This window comes from Cherax quadricarinatus, chromosome 19 (assembly GCF_038502225.1).
Source record: "Cherax quadricarinatus isolate ZL_2023a chromosome 19, ASM3850222v1, whole genome shotgun sequence".
Lineage (NCBI taxonomy): Eukaryota > Metazoa > Arthropoda > Malacostraca > Decapoda > Parastacidae > Cherax > Cherax quadricarinatus.
In genome coordinates, this window is record NC_091310.1 from 32,845,485 (window position 1) to 32,866,459 (window position 20,975).

At 43.8% G+C, this 20,975-nt stretch overlaps 1 protein-coding gene across 1 annotated transcript; it reads right to left on the reverse strand.

Annotated features, from left to right (window-relative positions):
• Positions 1–436: 436 nt before the first annotated feature.
• LOC128705414 (uncharacterized) lies at positions 437–20,490 on the reverse strand. Its single transcript, XM_070086842.1, has 2 exons — positions 20,380–20,490; positions 437–2,944 (listed from the first exon to the last, which is right to left on the reverse strand). The coding sequence occupies exon 2, from the start codon at positions 2,936–2,938 to the stop codon at positions 713–715; it is 2,226 nt and encodes a 741-aa protein (XP_069942943.1). The 5' UTR covers positions 2,939–2,944; positions 20,380–20,490; the 3' UTR covers positions 437–712.
• Between the last annotated feature and the right edge of the window lie 485 nt (positions 20,491–20,975).

Consider the following 20,975-nt stretch of genomic DNA (forward strand, 5'->3'; position numbering starts at 1 on the left):
AAAAATTTATTAACTTTGCAAATACTTCTTTTCAAAACTTTTTGTTTTGTTTTGTAAATAAAACTTTGTAAACTCTTCCTAATAAATGCTGTTCCTTGATGCTGGAGCAGTGCTCTTGATCCGAGGTATAACAGACACCTTTGGATTTAACCTGACTTCCTTAGGGGATTAGGCTTCTCAATATTTAATATTATTATTACTATTATTTTTATTATTATTTAAATACCTCTTGTTTAATTGTAATACAGGAAGGTTATATTTATTTTTCATACTTTTTTACATAGTATTTTGCATATTGTTGTTATATAGAACATAGAAATGGAAATAAATAGTATAAAATACCGACAGAATGGAAATATAAACACATATGTAGTATAATGGGATCCTTTATTGACAACGTTTCGCCCACACAGTGGGCTTTATCAAGTCACAAACAGATCTACCTGGGTTGAAGGTACGTGAATATTTGTAGGATGAAGTCAGGTTGAGAATGCTGGATCAGGTGGAGAATGCTGCATGTGACTTCATCCTATAAATACTCACGTGCCTTCCACCCAGGCAAGATTGAGACCCGTGCCAGGACTACGGCCTTGGCGAACATTATACATACACCCAGGCGAAACGTTGTCAGAACATAACAATGAAGAAGAATTTGCAGAAAGCATAATCTTAGCAAAGTATTTAACCAAAGGGTGGGAAACACCATCTGTTTTTAGTCTTGTGTTTCCAACCGTAGAGTCAACAACATTTTCCTCCTCCTCGCCGTTGAGTAAGCATCACATCTCGTCATTTCACGCTGGGAATGATGGTCCTCTGGCAGAAGTCTCATAACTAGCGCACTGGGCAAACATTTTTTAAAAACTATAATCGCATCTTTCTTGAACTTTTCGCCGCGAACGTTGTAGATCCAGGGGTTCCAGGCTGTGGCGCACACGAATAGCCACCAGCATATGTATGAACGTAACTCGTAATGTGAGATGTCGGGCGGAGCCATCGCAAGACCAAGGGTGTACATGTCAATGTGTAAAGGGACGACAGAGATAAGGAAGCATACGGTCATGAGAATCTGTGTTACCAAACAACGACGATTTTCCTTTTTCCTCGGTCCATGATACCCCATGTTCACACTGTGCCATTCAGCGGCCTCTCTGGCCTGTTCTTTCAGGAAGTTTACGATGGCCAGTATCGAGAAAACAACAGTACAGAGGCTGACGACACTAAAGAGGAACAATTGGCTATAATGCAAGATTCTGTAGAAAACGTTGTCTGGAAAAGCATACGACAAGATTAATGGAAGTTTTTTGTAAGATGACCAATTTGCAATAAAGGTACCGTCCTTATCATAACTGAAGATAAGGGTATCCAGGAAGCCGATGACCCAGGTGAGTGTAATGGCCGCCTTCACCCTCCTCCCTGTGAAGTAATCATTGTACCTGATAGCCCTGCTGGTTATCACCAGCCTCTCCAAACTTAGCAGGAAAAGTGTCAAAAATGATACAATGGAGCACTGACTAAACAGGAGAGCGTGGAAGAGAATGAATCCCTCTTCAATAACTATTATGGTGGAAAGTGTATGGTTTACTAGATAGTGGACACCGTAATTATCTCCATCGAAGTAATAGTTAGGGTTGAAGAAAGGCTTCACATGGTAACAAAAGGAAGGAACAACGACGAAGAGGGCCACGAGTAAGTCTGAGACGGCGAGGGAGGTACGGAGCATGTTGGACTCTTCTCCCCGATGTGGCCCACTCACCATCACTACCACAACCATCAGGTTGCCTGTCACACCACTCACCGCCACGCACACCACCATCACCATCAACACCACCTCTCCTACCTGACACGACAGCGGTAGATAACTCCATGCTCTGTTCAACCCGTGCTCTTCTGGGTTACCAAACCATGCCACAGTGTAAATAGGATAGCAGCAAGGCCAGTGGACGTTTTGCGTGATGTATGATGTTTCGTTCTCGAAAAACAGTAAGCGGTTGTTTTCATCGATGCATGTAGTGCCATTTATCAGTTCAAGAAAATTAGTTACGCGGAAACCAAGCCCGGCAATTTCATCATCAAAGAATGTATAAATTCCATAGCAAATTTGACGAACACATTCTGTCTTTCCAATCATAAAATTGTCCATAACTATTACCCAATAATCATATTGCAGAACTGATGCCAGTGGACACTGCTTGGAATGGAAAAATGCAAAACTTATATTCTCCTCGTGGCACAAAGTAAAATATTTCTCATTTGTACATGTTTCAAATTTTATAAACATAGGTAGGCAAAAGTTAATGTAATTGTCATCGTAATATAAATTTATTACAATAGTTTGATTTTCTATATCAATTGTGTATTCGACATAATCTGCTTCACCACCATATATCACGGAGTAGATATAATTACATAAATACAGAGTTGTATTAAATGGGATAACATATTTGCCTTCACATTCAGCATCTGAGTGGCCATGGAACGACGGTGAGAACACAGTGGGAGGATGGTCGCACAAGACCATATTGTCATCAACATGATTCATGTTGGAAGATGGATTTTTGGTGAATATTTCTGAGAGAGATTCATTAAAAGTAGAGGCGGTATGTCCGCCTTGGCTAACAACTGCTTGGCTGACTTCATGCTGGTTGTCAGGGATAGTGTGATCTCTGTTGTCGATTACTGCGAAGTTGGCATCATAGCTGAAGCTTGCGGTAATATGGTTTCTGTTGCCGGTAACTGCTTGCGTGTGGTGGGTGTGAGCGGTAGCATGGTCGCTGTTGCTGGTAACTGCCTTGGTGTCATGGTAGGTGAGCCTGGTGTGGCCCTGAGATGTGTGTAGCGTCGAGTCATCTTCCGCCCCTGCCGGCTGGAGTTGCCACAAAACAAAAAGCAGCAGCCACAAGACAGAACTCAGGCCCCTGCAGATGAACCAGTAAGCCATCACTATCTGCAGAGAAACAGAAAGCTTTGTTACTCACGAAATCGTAATGACACGATTGCAAACAAACCATACCCTATGACCGAGGGTTCAATCCCGGCCGGGGTATGGTTTAGAAAGCTTTGTTTACTGGAAATTCCTACACTAAATACACATCTTAATTATGAAGCTTTATTCTCTTAACTAACCATTTTAAGATAGTAATGATAGTAGTTGCCTGACGCTGTGCTGCTCATGGTTGTATTGTGTATTTTGTTGTTAGGCAAACTGGTCGTCTTACTGTTCAAGCAAGCTGTTATTTTGCCTCTTTATGGCTCAGAAGTTAGCTTATCTAGGGATTTTAGTCAGTCACATTTTGAGATGAGTTTAGCCGACCACACACACGCACACACACCAAGCCTTTATCCTAAATAAACAGGAACCACCCTCACACTTACACTCACACTCACACACACACACACACACACACACAGTATGAAAACGACATAGCATCGAAAGTCAAATCTGACCCGAAACTGCTGTATAGCCACATTAGGAGGAAGTCAACAGTCAAGGACCAGGTGATAAGGCTGAGAAAAGAAGGTGGAGAACTCACAAGAAACGATCAAGAGGTATGTGAGGAGCTTAACACGAGATTTAAGGAAGTATTTACAGTAGAGACAGGAAGGACTCTGGGGGGACAGACCAGATGGGGACACCAGCAAGGAATATACCAACAAGTGTTGGACGACATACATACAGATGAGGAGGAGGTGAAGAAACTGCTAAGGGACATCGATACCTCAAAGGCAATGGGACCGGACAACATCTCCCCATGGGTCCTTAGAGAGGGAGCAGATATGTTGTGCGTGCCACTTACCACAATCTTCAACACATCCCTGGAAACTGGGCAACTACCTGAGGTATGGAAGACGGCAAATGTAGTTCCCATTTTTAAAAAAGGAGACAGAAAAGAGGCACTAAACTATAGACCTGTGTCATTGACGTGTATAGTATGCAAAATTATGGAGAAGATTATCAGGAGGAGAGTGGTGGAGCACCTGGAACGGAACAGGAGTATAAATGCCAACCAGCACGGATTCACGGAAGGCAAATCCTGTGTCACAAACCTTCTGGAGTTTTATGATAAAATAACAGGAGTAAGACAAGAGAGAGAGGGGTGGGTTGATTGCATCTTCTTGGACTGCAAGAAGGCCTTTGACACAGTTCCTCACAAGAGATTAGTGCAGAAGCTAGAGCATCAGGCGCATATAACAGGAAGGGCACTGCAATGGATCAGAGAATACCTGACAGGGAGGCAACAACGAGTCATGGTACGTAATGATGTATCACAGTGGGCACCTGTGACGAGCGGGGTCCCACAGGGGTCGGTTCTAGGACCAGTGCTATTTTTGGTATATGTGAACGACATGACGGAAGGGTTAGACTCAGAAGTGTCCCTGTTTGCAGATGATGTGAAGTTAATGAGGAGAATTAAATCTGATGAGGACCAGGCAGGACTTCAAAGAGACCTGGACAGACTGGACACCTGGTCCAGCAAATGGCTTCTCGAATTTAATCCTGCCAAATGCAAAGTCATGAAGATAGGGGAAGGGCACAGAAGACCACAGACAGAGTATAGGCTAGGTGGCCAAAGACTGCAAACCTCACTCAAGGAGAAAGATCTTGGGGTGAGTATAACACCGAGCATGTCTCCGGAAGCACACATCAATCAGATAACTGCTGCAGCATATGGGCGCCTGGCAAACCTGAGAACAGCATTCCGATACCTTAGTAAGGAATCATTCAAGGCACTGTACACCGTGTATGTCAGGCCCATACTGGAGTATGCAGCACCTGTTTGGAACCCGCACTTGATAAAGCACGTCAAGAAACTAGAGAAAGTACAAAGGTTTGCGACAAGGTTAGTTCCAGAGCTAAGGGGAATGTCCTATGAAGAAAGATTAAGGGAAATCGGCCTGACGACACTGGAGGACAGGAGGGTCAGGGGAGACATGATAACGACATATAAAATACTGCGTGGAATAGACAAGGTGGACAAAGACAGGATGTTCCAGGGAGGGGACACAGAAACAAGAGGCCACAATTGGAAGTTGAAGACACAAATGAGTCAGAGAGATAGTAGGAAGTATTTCTTCAGTCATAGAGTTGTAAGGCAGTGGAATAGCCTAGAAAATGACGTAGTGGAGGCAGGAACCATACACAGTTTTAAGGCGAGGTTTGATAAAGCTCATGGAGCGGGGAGAGAGAGGGCCTAGTAGCAACTGGTGAAGAGGCGGGGCCAGGAGCTAGGACTCGACCCCTGCAACCACAAATAGGTGAGTACAAATAGGTGAGTACACACACACACACACACACACACACACACACACACACACACACACACACACACACACACACACACACACGCACACACACGCACACACACACACACACACACACACACACACACACACACACAGAGTGACCTAGTAGCAATCAGTGAAGAGGGGGGGCCAGGAGCTCGGACTCGACCCCCGAAACCTCAACTAGGTGAGTACAACTAGGTGAGTACACGCACGCGCACACACACACACCACACACCACACACGCATGCACATACAACAGGCTTAGTGTCTAATCGACATGTGCCTAGGACCAAATGGTAACTAACACACACACACATACTACAGGCCTAGTGTCTAATCGACATGTGCCTAGGACAAAATGGTAACTAACACACACACACACACACACACACACACACACACACACACACACACACACACATACTACAGGCCTAGTGTCTAATCGACATGTGCCTAGGACAAAATGGTAACTAACAGGCCTAGTGTCTAATCGACATGTGCCTAGGACAAAATGGTAACTAACGTGCCATCTTTCCAACTGGATATGAGATTCTGAGGAAAGACAGAGAGAACAGGGTGGCGGGGATGGGGGTGTGTGGAGTGGCACTGCTCAACAAAAACCAATGGGATTTTGAAGAACTGAAGGGAGGAGACAGAGTAGGAGCAAGAGACTACATAATAGGAACACTTCAAACTGAAGGTTCCAAGGTTGTGATTGCAATGATGTATAACCCACCACAGAACAGCGGGAGGCCAAGGCAAGAATATGATGAGAGTAACAGAGAGATGGATGACACACTGGCTGAAGTGGCCAGAAGGGCCCATATGGGCAGGGCAAAGCTACTGGTTTTGGGGTAACTTCCATCACAGAAAAAAAAAAATGACTGGAAAAACCTGGAGCCTGTGGGAGCCCAGAAACGTAGAGAGCTAAGATGTTGGAAGTGATAGTGGAAGATCTCATGCATCAACATGTTAGGGACACCGCCAGAGAGAGGAGAGAGGATGAACCAGCAAGACTGGACCTAATATTCACCTTGAGTTGTGCAGATACTGAGGACATCACATATGAAAGGCCCCTCGGAGCTAGTGATTACGTGGTTCTAATCTTTGAATACTTAGTAGAGTTACAAGTGGAGAGGGAGGTAGGAAGATTATTATTATTATTATAATCAAGGGGGAAGCGCTAAACCCGGAGGATTATACAGCGCCTGGGGGGGGGATGTGAAAGGCATTCAGGCTTAATTCGGGGAACTGGAGCACAGAACCAATTCCCTAAATCAAGAGCCCCTCATCAACATCAAGGAACCTTCCTTGAGGGGGGAGGTAGGAAGAGCAGGACGAATGAAGCCAAACTACAAGAGAAGGGAACTACACAGGCATGAGAAATTTCCTGCACGAGGCTCAGTGGAACAGAGAACTGGCAGGAAATCAGTAAATGAAATGATGGAATATGTGAAAATATTATGTAAGAAAGCGGAGGAGAGGTTTCTGCCCAAGGGCAACATACATAATGAAAAGGCCAGGACCAGCCCTTGGTTTACCCAAAGTTATAGAGATGCTGAAACTAAGTGCACTAGAGAATGGAAGAAGTACAGAAGGCAAAGGACACAAGAGAATAAGGAGAATAGCCGAAGACCAAGAAATGAATATGCACAGGTAAGAAGGGAGGCCCAACGACAATACGAAAATGACATAGCAGTGAAAGCCGAGTCTGACCCTAAACTTTTGTCCAGTCACATCAGGAAGAAAATAACAGTCAAAGACCAGGCAATCAGGCTGAGGAAGGAAGGAGGGGAGTTGATTTTGATGTATGTAAGGAGCTCAACATGGGATTCAAAGAAGTATTCACAGTGGAGACGGAAAGAACTCCAGACAGACGGAGAGGCAGGATTCACCAGCAAGTGCTGAACACGATATATACATCCGAGGAGGAGGTAAAGAGGCTGCTATGCGAACTAGATACCTCCAAAGCGATGGGGTCGGATAACATCTCTCTGTGGGTCCTGAGAGAGGTTTAGTTTAATATGTTTATTATGCACCCCATACCCATCCTGTGGGAGGTAGTCAAAAGATTACAGAGGTACATAATTGGTCCAGGGACTGGACTCCAAAGTTTTGATAGCTGAGCAAGTTACAGAGGTAATGAACTCACAATCTACAAAGGTAATGAACTCACAATTTACAAAGGTAATGAACTCCAGGTAGGTCTGGTCACAATCATGACAAGTTACAAAGGTATTTACAGATTACAGAGGTACGTAATGGGTCCAGGGACTGGGCCCCCAAAGTTTTGATAGCTGAACTAGGTACAAAGGTAATGAGCTCACAAGTTACAAAGGTAATGAATTCTGTAAGAATGGTTACTTACGTTTATACATGGCAACAATCATGAACAAATTATTGTGTAATGAGCAATTCACACTTCCACACCCGGTCACAAGTGTGAATTGCTCATTACACTATAATTTGTTCATGATTGTTGCCATGTATAAACGTAAGTAACCATTCTTACAGAATTCATTACCTTTGTAACTTGTGAGCTCATTACCTTTGTATCTAGTTCAGCTATCAAAACTTTGGGGGCCCAGTCCCTGGACCCATTACGTACCTCTGTAATCTGTAAATACCTTTGTAACTTGTCATGATTGTGACCAGACCTACCTGGAGTTCATTACCTTTGTAAATTGTGAGTTACCACTAACAATAATCTTCAACACATCTATCGAAACAGGGCGACTGCGTGATGTATGGAAGATAGCAACGTAATCTCAGTTTTTTTTAAATGAGACAGACACGCAGAACTGAACTACAGACCAGTGTCACTGGCATGTATTGTATGCAAAATCATGGAGATTATCAGAAGAGTGGTGGACCACCTAGAAAGGAATGCGCTAATAAACGACAACCAGCACGGATTTAGAGACGGGAAATCCTGTGTCACAAACCTACTGGAGTTCTATAAGAAGGTGACAGTAGTAAGACAAGAGAGAGAAGGGTGAGTATGATGCATTTTCTTTGATTGTTAGAAGGCTTTTAACACAGTTCCGCATAAGAGATTAGTACAATAGTTGGAGGACCAGGCAGATATAACAGGGAAGGCACTGCATTAGATCAAACAATACCTGACGGGAATGCATCAACAAGTCATGGTACGTGATGAGGTGTCAGATTTGGCGACTGTCACGAGCGGGGTTCACAGGTGCTGTTTCTGGTATATGTGAATGATATGACAGAGAAAATAGACTCAGAGTTGTCCCTGTTTGCAGACGATATGAAGTTAATGTGGATAATTCAGTCGGAGGAGGATAAGGCAGTACTACAGAGGGATCTGGACAGGCTACAGGCCTGGTCCAGTAACTGGCTTCTGAAGTTTAACCCCACCAAGTACAAAGTCATGAAGATCGGGGAAGGGTAAAGAAGACTGCAGACAGAATGCAGTCTAGGGGGCCAAAGACTACAAACCTCGCTTAAGAAAAAGGTTCTTGGAGTTTGTATAATACCGAGCACGTCTCCTGAGGTGCACATCAACCAAATAACTGCTGCAGCATATGGGGGTCTAGAGAACCTAAGAATAGCATTCCGACATCTCAGTAAGGAGTCGTTCAAGACCTTGTACACCGTATACGTGCGGTCTATATTGGAGTATGCAGCTCCAGTCTGGAACCCACACCTGGGCATGCATGTCAGTCCACCAATCTTGAAAAGAATACTTGGAAATTCTCACTTGCCTAACCCTTGGGCACAACCTACTTCCACACTGGGCAAATGTGATACCACCTGGAAGTATGATAAAATTCATGGAGGAAGGAGAGAGTGGACCTGGTGACGACCAGGGAAGAGGCTGGGCCAGGAGCTATGAATCGATTCCTGTATCCACAATTAGGTGAGTACACATACACACACACACACACACACACACACACACACACACACACACACACACACACACACACTGTTGGACACACACACACACACACACACACACACACACACACACACACACACACACACGCACACACACACACACACACACACACACACACACACACACACACACACACAGAGTGACCTAGTAGCGATCAGTGAAGAGGCGGGGCCAGGAGCTCGGACTCGACCCCCGAAACCTCAACTAGGTGAGTACAACTAGGTGAGTACACGCACGCGCACACACACACACCACACACCACACACGCATGCACATACAACAGGCTTAGTGTCTAATCGACATGTGCCTAGGACCAAATGGTAACTAACACACACACACATACTACAGGCCTAGTGTCTAATCGACATGTGCCTAGGACAAAATGGTAACTAACACACACACACACACACACACACACACATACTACAGGAACTAACACACACACACACACACACACACACACACACACACACACACACACACACACACACACACACACACACACACACACACACACACACACACATACTACAGGCCTAGTGTCTAATCGACATGTGCCTAGGACAAAATGGTAACTAACACTTGCTGAGGTGGCAAGAAGAGCTCATTCCATCAGAGCAAAGTTGCTGGTTATGGGGGATTTCAACCACAGGGAGATCGACTGGGAAAACCTGGAGCCACATGGGGGTCCCGAAACATGGAGAGCCAGGATGTTGGACGTGGTGCTGGAAAACCTCATGCACCAACATGTTAAGGACACTACCAGAGTGAGAGGGGAGGATGAACCAGCAAGATTGGACCTTGTGTTCACCCTGGGCAGCTCAGACATTGAGGACATCAAGTATGAGAGTCCCCTAGGAGCTAGCGACCACGTGGTTCTGTGCTTTGAATACATAGTAGAGCTGCAAGTGGAGAGAATAACAGGAGATGAATGGGAAAAGCCTGACTATAAAAGAGGGGACTACATAGGGTTGAAGAAATTCCTGCGGGAGGTCGAGTGGGACAGAGAACTGGCAGGAAATCCAGTAAATGAAATGATGGAATATGTAACAACAAAATGCAAGGAGGCAGTGGAAAAGTTTATTCCCAAGGGCAACAGTAACAACGGGAAGACCATAACGAGCCCCTGGTTTACCCGACGGTGTAAGGAGGCAAAAACAAAGTGCAATAGAGAATGGAAAAAGTACAGAAGGCAGAGAACACACGAAAATAGGGAGATCAGTCGCAGAGCCAGGAATGAGTATGCACAGGTAAGGAGGGAGGCCCAGCGACAGTATGAAAATGACATAGCATCGAGAATCAAGACTGACCCGAAACTGTTGTATAGCCACATCAGGAGGAAGACAACAGTCAAAGACCAGGTGATCAGATTAAGGACAGAAGGTGGAGAACTCACAAGAAATGATCAGGAGGTATGTGAGGAGCTGAACAGGAGATTTAAGGAAGTTTTTACAGTAGAGACAGGAAGGGCTGTGGGAAAACAGCACAGAAGGGAACATCAAGAGGGAATATACCAACAAGTGTTGGATGACATACGAACAACTGAAGAGGAGGTGAAGAAGATCTTAAGTGACCTTGACACCTCAAAGGCGATGGGACCGGACAACATCTCCCCATGGGTCCTTAGAGAAGGAGCAGAGATGCTGTGCGTGCCTCTAACCACAATCTTCAACACATCCCTTGAAACTGGGCAACTACCTGAGAAATGGAAGACAGCTAATGTAGTCCCCATATTTAAGAAAGGAAACAGAAACGAGGCACTAAACTACAGACCTGTGTCTCTGACATGCATTGTGTGCAAAGTCATGGAGAAGATTATCAGGAGGAGAGTGGTCGAACACCTGGAAAGGAACAAGATTATAAATGAAAACCAGCATGGGTTCATGGAAGGCAAATCCTGTATCACAAACCTCCTGGAGTTTTATGACAAGGTAACAGAAGTAAGACACGAGAGAGAGAGGGGTGGGTAGATTGCGTTTTCCTAGACTGCAGGAAGGCCTTTGACACAGTTCCCTACAAGAGATTAGTGCAGAAGCTGGAGGATCAGGCGCATGTAAAAGGGAGGGCACTGCAATGGATAAGGGAATACCTGACAAGGAGGCAGCAACGAGTCATGGTACGTGAAGAGGTATCACAGTGGGCGCCTGTTACGAGCGGGGTCCCACAGGGGTCAGTTCTAGGACCAGTGCTATTTTTGATATATGTGAACGACATGATGGAAGGAATAGACTCTGAAGTGTCCCTGTTCGCAGATGATGTGAAGTTGATGAGAAGAATTAAATCGGACGAGGATCAGGCAGGACTGCAAAGAGACCTGGACAGGCTGGACATGTGGTCCAATAACTGGCTTCTCGAATTCAATCCAGCCAAATGCAAAGTCATGAAGATTGGGGAGGGGCAAAGAAGACCGCAGACAGAGTATAGGCTAGGTGGACCGGAGGCACACATCAACCAAATAACTGCTGCAGCATACGGGCGCCTGGCAAACCTGAGAAAAGCGTTCCGATACCTTAATAAGGAATCGTTCAGGACACTGTACACTGTGTATGTTAGGCCCATACTGGAGTATGCAGCACCAGTCTGGAACCCACACCTGGTCAAGCACGTCAAGAAGTTAGAGAAGGTACAAAGGTTTGCAACAAGGCTAGTCCCAGAGCTCAAGGGAATGTCGTACGAGGAAAGGTTAAGGGAAATCGGACTGACGACACTGGAGGACAGAAGGGTCAGGGGAGACATGATAACGACATACAAGATACTGTGGGGAATAGACAAGGTGGACAGAGATAGGATGTTCCAGAGAGGGGACACAGGGACAAGGGGCCACAACTGGAAGCTGAAGACTCAGACGAGTCACAGGGACGTTAGGAAGTATTTCTTCAGTCATAGAGTTGTCAGCAAGTGGAATAGCCTAGCAAGTGAAGTAGTGGAGGCAGGAACCATACATAGTTTTAAGAAGAGGTATGACAAAGCTCAGGAAGCAGAGAGAGAGGACCCAGTAGCGATCAGTGAAGAGGCGGGGCCAGGAGCTGAGTCTCGACCCCTGCAACCACAATTAGGTGAATTAGGTGAGTAGGTGAGTACACACACACACATACACACACACACACACACACACACACACACACACACACACACACACACACACACACACACACACACACACACACACACACACACACACACACACACACACAGACTCACACACCCACACACGCACACACACACCCACACACACACACACACACACACACACGCACACACACACACACACACACACACACACACACACACACACACACACACACACACACACACACACACACACACACACACACACACACACACACACACACACACAAACACACACACACACACACACACACAAAACTTCACAATCTTGTAGTTTTGAATACATTTCATTTCAGTAACGTACCAGATGATACAGTTATTTTGAGACTATTTTAGTGTACAGTATGACAATGAATATCCTGTATCAATATAATATATTGAAGCTATATATACACCAAGCGTTGTATGGGAGACTATCGCCTTAATTCGTTATTAAAGTTCTAACATTTATTTTTTTGGTGTTTTTTAATTCATCCAGCTGTAATCCCAAAGCATTATGAGAAGCCTAGTAGGTATAGTATAATTGGTTTGAATTCTTACTAACGAATTGTTGCGAAACTAGAAACATGCTAGATGCTAGAGAGGGATGAGTATTCTAGTATGCTAGTATTCTACGATGCTAATAGATGTAGCATCTTGTAGCAGCCTTCGTCGTTGCTTTGAACAACTGAATCATGGTTTCAATAAGAGTTTTTTTTTTTATATTTCATTTAAAACAGTGAGATACACAATGATAAATGTAAATTAAAAACACACAAAAGAAAGCGGTTAATTTTACAATAATCTCACACGACAAAAGATACCGTACAATATAATGGTAATACACCCTACACACAAACAAAGTATTGAGAAAGGTTTTATACTCAGACACAACACATTATACATTATTAAAGAACAAGTCTAACTATGTTGTATATACAAATGGCAAGCACACACGGGTAAGTATATAGACTGTATAATAAATCATTGTGTTAAAAAACCAACACACACAATAACACACACACACAAGCACACTCATACACACCAACATAAACATAGGTAGTAATGAATCGACGACGAAAACATACAAATATAACAAATACGATGTCTTATTTTACATCTCAACAAATAATGTAATCAATTACATGTAATATCATATATTACATGAAATAGGAAAGCACATCTATACAAAAACCAATGATTGGTATACAAGAATAAAAAGGGCAAAACTCTTAACGTTCTGCACATACAAAATTTTTACATTTTTATTAATGACATCATCACATTGGAGACATACATACAACATTGGAGACATACATACAACATTGGAGACATACATACAACATTGGAGACATACATACAACATTGGAGACATACATACAACATTGGAGACATACATACAACATTGGAGACATACATACAACATTGGAGACATACAACATTGGAGACATACATACAACATTGGAGACATACATACAACATTGGAGACATACATACAACATTGGAGACATACATACAACATTCACAAACACAAGACATTTACACACAATTAAACGCAGCTGACCAGCCCGTTAGATTACCCACTGAACAAACACAAATTTTCTCAAATCCTTTAACTCTAACGCTCTATATGCAGACGGGAAATCTTTCTCCCATTTCCCCTCATATACCAACTGATTTCGACACTTAGTTCGAAGAATTGTTCCCGCTAAAACCCGGATTCTGCTATTACCTTCATCATGCCTCACAGCCCATGACACATAAATATAATCGGTTACGACATACGACACTGCACGTTGTACACAGATGTCAACCCCACCCACATCAAAACTCAACGCCCTAAGTACCGACAAACCTCCCCCTCCCCAATCATTCGTAAAACCCTGCTTAACCACGCACGTACTATACCTAAATCTTCACAGAAATACACATGAAACGCTGATTCGTCCTCCCCGCACGCTGAACAACTCCGGTCCTCCTCTACACGCCGATTAGACAACACCACCTTGGACGGCAGTATCCCGTGCAAAAATTTAAAAACCACTTCGCGTACTCGAGGAAGGAGACTTAACTGATGAACCCGCTTCCATATATCACACCACGCGTACATGGGGAACATTCCCTGAACTCTCACCTCAACTTTCACCATACCCACTCTTTCCAAAGTACTCAGTTTAACGTTCCGCACATCTCGCATGCAGAGTAACACACGTAGCATCGTATCTCACCTGATTACATCTGTCCTTCCCCACCACCTGCGCAGGTCACGATACATTTCTGTTAAACCACCATGCCTGCCACCCAGTCGGAGAAAACGACGCTTCACATAACAAGCAATGACTCGGTCTCTTAAAGGAACAAGACCTAACCCTCCTTGACGCATTGGTGTCTCTACCACCGCTCTTGTGAGCCAGTCGCACCCCGAGCCCCACAAAAATCTATAAACTCTATTTAAAAGATGTTTGAGATCCCCCTGTATTAGTGGATACAGCGCAGCAACGTGCCAAACTTTACTATAAAGAAGAACATTAATTACTATCGCCCTCTGGTGTAGGGTTAAATGTCGTGGCCTTAGACTATTTATACGCCTCAAAACACTATTTACCAGCCTCCCCGAATTACATACCCTCGTTATCAACCTCTCTCATATACTGTATACCACATATGTTAACACAGTCAACCACCGTCCACGTCTCTATACCTACCTCCTCTCTTGCCCAATCTCCCAACTTCATAATCTTTGATTTTTCTTTGTTAACCCGCATTCCTGTTGCCTTACCAAATACATCTACAAGTCTTCCCACAAAACCCAATTGCTCCCTCGTACGTAATAGGACAGTTGTATCATCTACATAACCTACTATGGCAGGTCGATCACTACCCGAACCCCACGACGAATCTACTCCCCGCCCACAAACTGTCCAATAAAAAGGGTCCTGCATGCAAGCAAAGAGCATTTGAGACATAGGGCATCCCTGTCGAATGCCTCTATTCAATTTGACAAAGTCTCCTAACTTCCCATTAATTTGTTCTTGAAACCCAGCACCATTATACAAAGAACGAGCCCACATGATGATCTCATTACCAAAACTTTGCCATCTCATAAACTTCCACAGGACATCCCTTTCTACACTATCAAAAGCAGCTTGCCAGTCTAAAGCCAAAACACCACCCCCGCCCCTCGTTCCGCATTCCTCGACAAACTCCCTGTTATTCCCATGACCATCATACATCGTCCTACCTGGCACGCCAAACTGACCCTTATGTATTACCTTGTCAAACACTTTCTTAATCCTATTCATTAAAATTTTTGCATATAATTTATAATCACTACACATTAGTGATATTGGTCGGTAATCCTTAAGTGATACGGGTATGTTACATTTTTTAACTAACACCAAAACCGCCGTACTCTGAGACAAACCTAAACGTCCCCCCTCCTTCATCGCATTGAGTAAACGTACCAGAAAAGTCCGTATGACCTCCCAATGTTGAATATAAAATTCACACGGAATGCCATCAATACCTGGCGCCTTGCCCTTGCACATTCCCTGCAAAGCCTCCCACACCTCAGTTTCAGTTATAGGCCCACCCATGAGAAAGCGATCATTATCATTCAACTCACATGGTACATTCTGCCCCAATTCCAGTATTGCATCCACGCTTACATCTTTATTTAGCATTTTGAGATTAAACCATTTATTAACATAATAACTTATTCCTTCAGTTGTTGTTACAACCTGACCCTCACTATACCCTACAACGCCATCCTGCACCACTATACTCACGATTTCGGTCGCCTTCCTCCTTTGTGTCTGACTACGTAAGACACAAGCGGACGGCTTATCACCCCACACAGCCTCCTCGACTCCACTCGAAATACGCGCCCCATCAAAAACCGTATTTTTCAGCACCTGGATGTGTTCCTTTAGATTGTCAATCTCGTCCACCGGGTAAATTCCAGGTACCTCTCCTTGCGCATAACAGTGCTGTAAAGAACCCTCCAAGTACCTCAAAAATCCATACTCCAAACGAGAGGCCTCCTTACCCCGATGTACATAAAAATCCTTAATTCGAGGCTTCATGACCTCGTCCCATTGTCGCACTAAATCACTACCTTCCAAGGAGTCTACTCCCATAGACGTCCATAAGTGCGTGAAAAGTGTCTTATCTTCTGCACTTTGAAGTAAACGAATATTTAACTTCCAATATCCTTTAAAACGAGTCGGGAGATCTCTCCAGTCGAGCTCTACGAGAACACCGCGATGATAGGAGAAATACACATCTAACACACGCACTTTGGTTACAACTATCCGCCGAGACACATATACCCTGTCTAAGCACGCAGCATAGTCCTTATGCACGAAAGTGTGCTCAATCCCTAAGTCACTGCTTCCACTTACATCCACCAACCCCAGCCCAGACAACAAATCACCCAAAATAATCGAACAATAACCTACTCCCCTCGGTTCTACGTCTTTACGGTGCACCACACAGTTCCAGTCGCCACCAACCACTGTTATATCAGGCAGAGCTCTCAAATAGTACACAAGAACATCGTTAACAAAAGTATTTTTAATATTAACATCATGTTCAGCTAGCCCATATACTCCTACAAAACCAACCCGTTGAGTACCCCACTCACCTATGACGCGTACCACGCGACCTCCCCCCCTTCCTCCCAATGTTTCATCACGAACGGGCTGGTCACTTTTATCAACACAGCCACACCACCTTTCAAACGACTCGAGTGAGCCATATAAACATCATAACCATCTATCGCAAACGAACTTCCAACTTTATGGTTAGGTTCTTGCATGAAACATACGTCTACTGCAAAGCGATGCAACCACTCATGAACCTGCACTTGCTTTCTGTTATTTTTCATACCATTAACATTTATGGTTATACACCTAACTTTGCTAACGGTGGCTTTCCTCGAGGGGCCACCACACCCTTTTTTCCTTTACGTTGACTAACGCCTAAGGCGCCACCTTTACCTTGTACATTCTCTGTTATATTACTCACTGTCCTGGAACCACGCGACGCCCCACCCGTGACTTCCGACCACGTCTTCTTCCCAGAACGCTGTCCAGGGGTCAAGACATCATCGGAGTCGGGCGAGGTAGCCGCACGCTTCCTAGAAACAGCATCCTCAGCTTTATCAGGACCTGTAATGTTCTCCTTGTGAACTTCTACCGCAACAGTATGAACTCTCGAACCTTCTACCTCACTTACATTAATTAACTGATCGACATCCTTTAACTGTGTTCTCTCCTCATCTAAACACTCCAACGCAGGCACACACGGCACAGAATCATACTCTTGCAAAGCTAAAAGGTCGCTCAATGTCGATACAATGTTAGCTTCCATGTCAGCATCCTCTCTTGCTTGAGGGCTCTCACGTTCACCATGTTCTACCACATCATGGTTGACCATAGCAGGTAGAGTCACGCAGGATGACTCCACGAGCATGGCCCGATCCACCTCATCACTCCACGATTTCAGGCACGGTAAGTCCTCGACTACTTCATCTGCCAGAATCCGACGAGGAGCCTCACCATCCGGACGACGACCACGTTCTGAGGGAGGCTGGTGCTTAAAACCCTTTGTCGGGCAAGTGGCCATAAAATTAGAAATTCGAACTGAACTCCCTATGGTGGATAGAGTAACTCAATACGAGGCCAATGAGCCTATATAAATGGATTTCTGATGGTTAGTTTTCGAGCAATTGCTAATCTCCGAAGTCCGAAAATTTTCCCACTTGCCCGACAAAGGGAGTAAGAATCTGAATGTTGCAAACTTGCAATTGTTAATAAAACACCCAATAACTATTTTTTAAATTTATTATACAAACAGACAATATCAAAAACATAAATGAAACTTGTATCAAAACAGTTTGTATGTATTAGAAAAATATAAAAATGAAACAAATAGCAGCATGGACATATTGCAAAGGGATAAAACTTTCAAGTCCCATATTCCTGAGATTCATGAGGAAGACCAATTATTCTATATTGCTAATTGATGGTATGGTAGTTGCTGAAGCAATTTCTATTACTCTTTATGCACAGATTTACTTTGCATACAGAACACTGGAATGAGGATGTGACAAATTTCTTCGAGTGGCTGCAATACTTGCAATCGTAATACCTTTCTTTTTCTTCACTAATTTCTGCTTCTTGGCTGGCCTTTCTTCCTCCTCATCATCACTTGACACCTCTGCATCCAGTGGCAAGTATTCATCACCACTATCCAGCAATTCTGGGTCATCTACCTCTGGTTCTGAGTCACTGTCATCCAAAATGCAGACATATTTCGACCTTGTGCTGGAGGGCTCCCCATAAAACAATTTCTCATTGATCTGGAAGGACAATAAAAACCTTCTGTATAGATCCAGACCACTACAGAATTCATATATGCAATAGAATTTTTTTATAAATATTTATTTTACTGAAATTATACTATGCACTTCTCGGGCAGGTACGAAAATTTTCGTACTTCCTTTGTTGCACTTTTTTCAACTGCATGCTACACTCACATTATGCTTCACACAGACTTTATTTATATATTAAAATATGCCTAAACTATTCATGTACGCACTAAACACAACAATCAGTACTTACCGACATTGTAGAAGGTAGAATCCAAGAGTATATTAGTGGCACTGGATGGAAAAAACCCACTCTGGGCTACGCCAAGCCAAGAGTGTTTATGTTTTGATCTCTCAACCAATGGGAAGGCGGCAAACGGCATCATCAATTAGCTGAAGCGACTCAGGGAAGGCTTGTGATTGGTTAGAATTAAAGAACGGGAATCCAGATGCGCGGAAGGGTAGGATGACATGCGTAAAGGTGCACGTGTTTAAGTCCGAAAATTTTCGGACCTGCCCGACAAAGGGTATTAACGCATTGTGCAGCAATGTGATCCAATGCGCCGCAAAGGCGACAAGTTCATCTCTGTCCAGGATACGTAACATACACCTGGGTACGGAACTCCTCTAGGTTTATGTATGAAGGTATTGGTTGGCGCAGGGACATTTTCAACGTGAAAGACCCTTCTTGTAAACCAGCAAAGTGGCCATCAGACCACCGACCCATAGTAACCTGGTGGATCGTCCCATAATATTTGAAGGCGTCACATATCTCAACTTTGTTAGCCTCAAAAGGCACGTTTCGCACACGTACCCACGTATAGTATTGTGAAACGTCGTGCAACTTAACTGTGACTGCTGGGGTGACTTGCTTGCTAACATCCTGATACTGGTTGACAATCTGCTCGTAGGTCTTGGTATAACAAAACTTGACGAAAATCCTGGATAGTCCATTTAAGGCAACTCCACACAGGGATTCACACTGGATGCCATATACATCGCGGATGATCATCGGCACCAACACATTAATCGATGCACTGGGGATTGTGCCCTTTATGAGGTCAATACACACAGTATTAACTCTCCTTTGAAAACCAGTCGCCATTGTTGTTGTCGTCGCAAAGCTCCTCCACCAGGTGTCGGGACTGAGGAGAGACAGCTGACGACCGCTCAGCACAGCGTCTGAGCAGAGAATGTTTCAAGAAGAGTAAGGTGGTCGTTGTGTGGGACGAGTTTTGGCTGTAAGCAGCAAATGGATGGTGTGTGTGTACCTACCTAATTGTACTCACCTAATTGTGATTGCAGGAGTCGATTGAAAGCTCCTGGCCCCGCCTCTTCACTGGTCACTACTGGGTCAATCACTCCCTGCTCTGTGAGCTTTATCATACATCTTCTTAAAGCTATGTATGGATCCTGCCTCCACCACCTCACTTTCTGTGTGTGTATGTGTGTGTATGTATGCCACTCAGAGTACATTTTACGCTATAATGTTTATCTAAACAAAATGTAAACTGAATGTCAGTTTACATTTTGTTTACTGCTGCCATGGTTCTTGGCGCTCATGTGAGAGTATTCAATCCACTTCTTTCATATTAACCTCCATCATGACACTGTTTCAAGGCTACTTATCTACTCATGTGAAATTAATTTTGACTCAAGAGAACTCATTGTTCTTCCATGTTGTACTCACTTGAGCTGTATGTTGAATTAGAGTCGAAACTGGTGTTTGAAAGCTAGGCACCTGCTCGTTATGTCTCACTAATCGGCTCCCGTAGAGAGGCTGGCACAGTAGGTCCAGGAAAATGGGCGACAGTGCCACCGTGATAAGGTTTCTCAGTACATAACAACAGCAGGATGTGATCCTCAGAAGCTTCATGTTTCTGTCTGTCTCTCTCTGGTGCAGTGTTTCTCAACATTTTTACCCCAGCAGACCCTTTTGAAATAATTTTCACGTCTCAGGGAACCCCTACATAAAAATTATTATATAAATCATTATTAATGTCTTCTTTCTCTTTTATACACTTAAAGTTTATTGGGAAGATATAATACATTTTTTTCTGATAATTGGTTGAACCAAAAAATAACTTACCCTTTTCTCAAGTTTACTGACAATGCAAAAAAAAAAAAAAAAAAAAAAAAAAAAAAAAAAAAAAAAGAAATCGAACTGCATGTTCAAGAGGCCTCATATGGAGGTTTTAATCCACACAAAAAATTAACCAGATCTATTAAAAAACAAAAACAAAAACATGAATAACCAATATATGTTTTACATATATAAACAGACCG

Bases quoted from the DNA above. Each gene is read 5' to 3' on its own strand.
- LOC128705414 (XM_070086842.1), bottom strand. From the start codon at position 2,938: ATGGCTTACTGGTTCATCTGCAGGGGCCTGAGTTCTGTCTTGTGGCTG.